At 43.8% G+C, this 7254-nt stretch overlaps 1 protein-coding gene across 1 annotated transcript; it reads left to right on the top strand.

The window, feature by feature from the left end:
* The first annotated feature begins 1869 nt into the window (after positions 1-1869).
* On the top strand, positions 1870-6221 carry LOC125487960 (mucosal pentraxin-like). Its single transcript, XM_048620672.1, has 2 exons — positions 1870-2047; positions 5147-6221. The coding sequence occupies exons 1-2, from the start codon at positions 1891-1893 to the stop codon at positions 5761-5763; spliced, it is 774 nt and encodes a 257-aa protein (XP_048476629.1). The 5' UTR covers positions 1870-1890; the 3' UTR covers positions 5764-6221.
* Positions 6222-7254: the final 1033 nt, after the last annotated feature.

Raw genomic sequence — 7254 nt, 5'->3', positions numbered from 1 at the left:
CTGGATAGCCTCTTATAACTGGACCTTTTGTTCCTGGAGTGTAGCATATTGAGGCGTGACTTTATGGGGGTTTATACAATCATGAGGGGCGTAGATAAGGTAAATAGTAAAGATCGTTTCCCCTGAGTAGGGAAATCAAAAACCAGAGGGTATATGTTTAAAGTGGGAGGGAAAAGATTTAAAAGGGGCCTGAGGGGCGATTTTTTTAGACAGTCTGCGTTCCACATGTGGAATGAGTTGCCAAAGAGAGTGATGGATGCGGGTACAGTTACAATGTTTAAAAGACATTGAGAGAGAAAAGGTTTAGAGGGATGTGGTCCAAATGCAGACAAGTGGGTTGAGTTCAGGAAACCTGGTTGTTATGGATGAGTTGAACTGAAGAGTCTGTTTCCATGCTGTATGAGTCTATGACTGTATAACTCTTTGACCTGACAGTGGTTTATCATAAATTTGCCTGTGACAGGATTTTGCTGTTGAAATGCTCGAAGAAGAATAATCCTGCCATTTCCAGTTGAATGGAACTAAAAACCTATTACCTGGTACTATTCTATGAAACATTCGTGGCACACTTTTTAAGTCAGTAACATTTGCCCTCAATCAATGGAGTATTCTAGACACCGAGAGTGTTTCTTACACAAATTTGGAGCACTTTAAGTGGCTGCATATAATAAGCTCCTCTGAGGAGTTCTTCTGTTGCAGTTGTAGTGTCTCTACCTCTGAGCCAGGATACCTGGATTCAAGTCCCACCTGCTCCAAATAATAGTGTCTAATAACATCTCTGAACAGGTTGATTGGAAACTGTATAAACACCACCAAACTGATAATTCAATTAGCTACAACAGGCCTCACTATCGAACAGGTCACACCATTGAATGTTCAACAAGAGACAGACTCATGGTTCCAAGACTGAAGACATAACACTTGATCTTTATACTGAGTTACTGTGACATTAAGTGAACTAACCAAAGCAGAACACACCATTAAACCAGCACTGATGGAATTATGAGATACCAAGGTGTAGAGTTGGCTGAACACAGCAGGCCAAGCAGCTTCAGAGGAGCAGGAAGGCTGATGTTTCGGGCCTAGACCCTTCTTCAATTATACCCTTTTGTAAGATACAGAGTTAACTAAGATCTGATCAGGATTGTCATTGTTCAGCAGGACGCTTTGGTACACTCTCTCCGCATCAAGTGATATTTGAGCATGGAAGAGGTTGCAGAGATATTGGGGTTTAGAGGACTTTAGAAAGTCAGTAAGAATTGTAGAGGCTGGCCAACATTTCAGAAATTGGGAGGGCTGTAGGGTCTGAGGAGTTTACAGGAATACAGAGTTTTGTAGGGGCTAACGGAGTTTACAGGGGTAGGGAGGGTGTAGGGGCTAAAGGAGGATACAGAGATAAATGGGATTTTTGGGCCTCACTCCTGTAAAGTGCAAAAACAAACTGTTTCTGCAGCTGAGATGTTTACAAATGTGGAGAGGATTTCAGGAGGGATAGTTATAGCGAGCCAGACATTGGGGGCAAGGGAGGGTTGTAGAATGAACTTTAAACTGAAGGTGCTGCAGCCATTTGCATTAAGTCTATCTTTCTCTATTATGTTCTCCTGCAATGCAAGATAGACAGAAAGTGTCAGGGTGTGTTTATGTGGGTGTGCTGGGAAAATATCTCTTTGTGTGTGTGTGTGTGTACGTGTGTGTGTACGTGTGCATTTCTGAGTCGTCTGTTTGTTTGTATCTGAGTTTCTGTTTGTGTGTTTGATGACCAGGTGGTTAATATTTATGTATCTGAATGTGTACATTGGAGTTACACATTGGACTTAAATATTTCGGAGCCAAAATAAATTGATCAGAAGTTTTGCCATATAATGCTCAGTCAGCTCCCGAATTGTTTAAATGAGGAATTCATTGGAAATTTCCGTTCATCCGCTCAATAATCTCATTCCTGCTTGTGCAAGCTTTTTAAATTGCTCAATCGTCCAGCTCAAACCTGCACGGACTTCTGATCACCGGGTGAGAGAAAACAAATCCTTCAATCCAAGAAAAAGAAACAGTGAGTATTCTTCACAGATTCACAGAAACTGAAGAGAGAGAGAGACAGGATGAAAGAGGAAGAACAGGGAGAGAAAGTTATGCAAATAAAAAGACGGTTGGTGGGACAGGGGAGGGCAGCAAAATCAGAGAGATATAGATACACACAGAGAGAGAGAGAAAAGCAAAAGCAGAGACAGCCAAAGACTCAGAGAGATTGAAATTGAGAGACGGGAAGAGGGGAAGAAAAACAAGGAGAAACAGACACATTGCGAGAGGGAAAGAGACAGAGAGAGACACAGAGGGATGCACGTCTATAGACAAAGACAGACAAATGGAAACAAAGAGAGAAAGACAGCGAGACACAGAAAGAAAGGAAGAAAGAGACAGAGAGCGACAGAGACCCGGACAAAGACAGACAGCGATATACAGAGTTCTGTCCATCTGTCTGGGCAACTCTTCTAGTCTACTGACTTTCACACAGTGCTGCACAGCCTTAGTACTGATATTCCAGCATTCCCTCACCACTGACCCTCCGACAGTGCCGGGCTCCCTCGGCACTGACCCGACAACAGTGCGGCACTCAGTACTGAGCCTCCGACAGTGCGGCTCTCCTTCAGTGCAGACATTCTGATAGGGCAGCTCTCCCTCAGTAGTGACCCTCTGACAGTGCAGCACTTCCTCAGTACTGACCCTGTTATAGCGTGGCTCTCCCTCAGTGCAGACATTCTGACGGTGCAGCACTTCCTCAATCCTGCGTTTGCAAAGGGCAGCACCCCCCTGACCACTAACCTTCCGACAGTGCAACACTCCCTCAGTACAGACCCTCTAACAGTGCAGCAGCCCTTAAGTACCTCAGTAGAAAGACAACATTGATTTCTGCGTCGAAGTCCCTAGAATAGTACTTCATATCTACACAGATGCAGGAGTGTTTTCCATTGGGACAGATCTATATACTGCCATAACTTGGGAATGAGTTGTTGGTAAATATCAGCTTGTCTTCTGGGTGTTGACTTCTATATGTCAGTATTGTTCGGCAGTTCCAAGTGTATATAACAGCATCAATCTAAGGTAGTTGACTTTGATCATTAACGTTTACAGACTGATTGCAAGATGAAGAATTCCATTCTCCTTGGGCTTGTCAGCTGCATTTTTCTACCCGGACTGGTCCGTGGAGGCATGTAGAATAGGCTGCAGTGCTGCAATACTCATTGCAAAATGTATTTTCTACTGAGCAGCCATGCAGAACAGAGAGATAACAGATTCCAAAAAGAAACCCAGCTCAGTTGTGCGTGTTTGTGTGTGTGTGTATTTCACTGTGTGACTATGTCCATTTGTGTGCTTTTGTGTATCTGTACATGAAAGAGTCATGAAGGCATAGAGTTGGTCAGTCTTGTTTTCACAACATGGAAAGAGGACCTTTGGTCCATCGTGTCCATGCCCCTCTTGAAGGATCTATTTATTCTAATCCTATTTACCGGCACTTGGCCCACAGCCTTTTTATGCTTATGTGTTTCAGTTGCTCATCTAAATACTTCTCAAATGACTTGAGGCTTCCTGCTTCTTTCACCCTTTTAGACCATAAATTCCAGATGCACTCAACCCTCAATTCACACAACACTTACCTCAAATTACCTTGTTACCACTTACTTTGTTACCACATAGCCTGCCACTACACACCCCCTGTTGTTAGTCACTAACAGTCCCCATTAACAACTATTCACCCTTCCAGCCTAATCGTTAGCAACTCCTTTGTCTGTCCAACTGTCTTTCTCTCTCTTTGGGCTCTATCCTATCGTTTACTCCCTACCCCACCCACCTCCCTATTTTCTGCATATGAACTGACGTTTTCCCGGCCACCATCAGTTCTGAGGAAGGGTCACCGGACCTGAAACGTTAACTCTGTTTTCTCCTCCACAGATGCTGCCAGACCTGCTGAGCTTTTCCAGCAATTTTGTTTTTGTTTGCTTACCTCAAATTCTTCCTTAAAACTTCTGTTCCTTACCTTAACGCTGTGCCACCTGTTTATTGATCCATCTGATAAGGAAAAAGGTTCCTCACTATATGCCCTGTCTATGCCACTCAGAACTTCATTCACCTCTATCAGATCTGCCTTCAGTCTCCTCTGCTCGGAAGCAAACTATCCCAGGCTGCCTAGCTCTGTCTTGTGGAACATGTGTCTGCTTCTTTGCGCGTGTGTTTGTGCCTTTCTGTGTGTCGATGTGAGCAAATCTCTGTGTTTTTATGTGTGTGTGTGTGTGCATTTCTGTGTGTCTATGTGAATAAGTGTCTATGACTTTGTAGGTCTATGTAAATGAGATTTTGCACCTGTGTGTGTAGGTGCCCTTCTATGACTATGTGAATGAATTTTTGCTCTTTGTGTGTGTCTGTGTATTAATGTAAATGAGTTTCTGTTTCTTGTGTGTGTGTGTGTGTACGTACACGCCTTTCTGTCTATCGATGTCAATGAGTTTTTAACGTTTTGAGCATCTGTACGCGAGCGTGTTATTCGTGCGCGTCTTTGTGAACGAGAGTGTGTTTTTTGGATGTGTCAGTGCCTTTGTATGTATCTATGCTAATAAGTCGTATCTTTTTGCGTATATGTATCCGTTTGTGTGCATCTGTGAGAATGAATGTGCATGTGTATGCATGAATGTGTGTGTGTGTACGCATGAAAAGTGTGTGTGCGTGTGTGCGCGAATGAGTGTGTGCGTGTGAATGAGTGTGTGTGCGAATGAGTGTGTGTGCGTCTCCACACTGGGTGCACATCATTTGCGTGAAAATATATTAATACATGTACCTGTGTTTATGAGGGAGAGAAAATGTGTGTTACAGTTTGAGAGAGGATATTTGTGTGAGAGACAGATAGAGGGGGCATGAGTATGTTTTTGAGTGACAGTGTGGTAGAGAGAGAGAGAGACTAAAAGTATGTGTGCAACTGCGTGACAGTGTGTGTTGTGTGAGTTTGAAAGTGTGTGAGTGTATGAGCCACTGTGAAACGGTGGGGAGTAGGAGGCAGCTGGAAGATCCGACATTTTCACATGTCCACCTGTCCATTTGCCTCTGCATCTTGCGACTCTCCTTTCCAAAGGCTCAACACTGTCCTTATTTTTGTTCACAGGCTTATCAGGCAAGTCGCTGGTTTTCTCGACTCAAACCGACAGCACTTACGTTAAGCTGCTGCCTACTGAATTCTCCCAGCTCTCGGCATTCACTCTCTGCCTGAGGGCTGCCTTAGAGGCAAAGCGAGGTTACAGCTTGTTATCCTATGCCACAGCGAATACGGACAATGAGCTGCTCCTCTGGCACAACGAGAACACGAAGCTGTCCCTCTACTTTGGCAGCGATATATTCCATTTCGCCCTCCCGGAGACCGACGCTCTGCTGAGACACATCTGCGTGAGCTGGGACTCCCCAACTGGAATCATCACCTTCTGGCTCAATGGAGTCCGGAGCCTTCGGAAAGTCGGCAACAAAGGTGGGGTGGTCCGTAGTGGGGGCACGTTTATGCTGGGGCAGGAACAGGACCAGGTCGGGGGCAAGTTTGACAGCAAGCAGAGTTTCGTGGGAGAGTTGACAGATGTCCACTTGTGGGACTACGTCCTTTCGGCAAACGACATCAAGGCACTAAGTCAAGGGTGTCACAGTGCCGGAGGTAACATCATCAGCTGGCATACAGTGCAATACGAGAGCAGGGGGAGCGTGAAGATAGAGGACAATCATGACTGCAGCTTCTAAAATGTTGGGACTATTTTTGATTTGATAGGGACACTCGCATACTGACTCTCCCACAGGCATTTCTGTAAACTGGCACAGAAACATAACGCTCGCTCACACACACACACACACACACACACACACACACACAAACAGAAACACGCACACACCCTACATTCAACCTCACAGGCACACTTAAACATGGACACATATTGAAACATGTGCACACAATAACATGCGAAATCTGATTCGTACCTCACGGACCTGCGCGCCAGTTGCAAACATTTGTGAGTTTAAGTGTCTGAGGCCAGACTGTTGAGAGAATCCCTTTTGTCAAAATCTGTCCTGGATTGTGAACGTGCCATCATGTGATTATAAATACTTAATCCCTATGTATATCTCTGTGCTTCCATGACCATGTAAGACACAAACATCGAGCAAATGCACAGATAAATGAATTCTCGCTATTAAATTCATAAACTTGCAATAAAAAAAGGTTTCTGTGGTTTTATTCCTGAGCTTTCTCTCTCTGTGTGTCTCAAGTACATCCCTGTACCTCTGCACACTTGTGGTATCGTGGCAATGTTGTTCCCCTCAGGCCAAATTCCAACTCCTCTGTATGCCTGGGGAAGCTATCTCACCGGCACTTAACAGGAATTGGGAGAGCGCTGGGTACAGAAATGTGTCAAAGGCTGGATGAGATCTGGAGGCTTGCTTGGGCTGGATGAGGAAAGCTAGAAGGAGACTGTAGCTGTGTGAACACTATACATAGGTGAACTGGTGCAGGTTATACAGATAAGGAGGGATCTAGGGTTTCGACTACATATACATCGGTAAAACAGCCAGATTCTCTAAATACGGAACTAGTTATCACAAAGGAATTCTTTTTTTTTAAAAAAATGCAAAGAGGTAAAGATTATTATTCAAATATTTAAACAATGTCAATATATTCATACAACTACCCTCTTCACACATAACACACACACACCTACATAAAATCTCCAAGTCTTGGAAAATATTATGAAGTTTTGGGAGTGCAAACTTAAAAATACTTAGGCAAAGAAACAGTCAAGTTTTTTAAAAAAAATGATCCAGGGGGTATTTTTTCTCTTTGCTGTTGAAGAGACTCTCCACTCAAGCTGTTGCCACTGGATGACTTCATTGATCAATTGTGCCTGGTGATGTAACTTTTCTGGAGACAGTGGTTGAGATTTTGAATGCTCCTTTACTAAACCTTTATTTTGATGCTGAAGTCCTCCAGTGGATTTTGAAGACATGGATGAGAGAATTTTCAGAGAAATGCAGAGAGTGGCTGAAGGCAGTTTACCTCTCTGACCGCCTGTGTTCAGATGCAATAACTTCCATATTATACTTACACTGCATAATGTGACCTTTCCCTGAAAGTAATGAATACTCCCATTAAGTCCTATGTCCTCTTTGTGATTTCATCAGTTTCCTGTCACAGCCAGTCTTCTTTACTTTGCCAAGCACTCCTTCTGAAACATCGAATAT

The sequence above is a fragment of the Rhincodon typus genome, chromosome 47, assembly GCF_021869965.1.
Source record: "Rhincodon typus isolate 14 chromosome 47, sRhiTyp1.1, whole genome shotgun sequence".
NCBI classification, from domain to species: domain Eukaryota; kingdom Metazoa; phylum Chordata; class Chondrichthyes; order Orectolobiformes; family Rhincodontidae; genus Rhincodon; species Rhincodon typus.
This window is presented reverse-complemented; position numbering and strand designations above follow the sequence as displayed.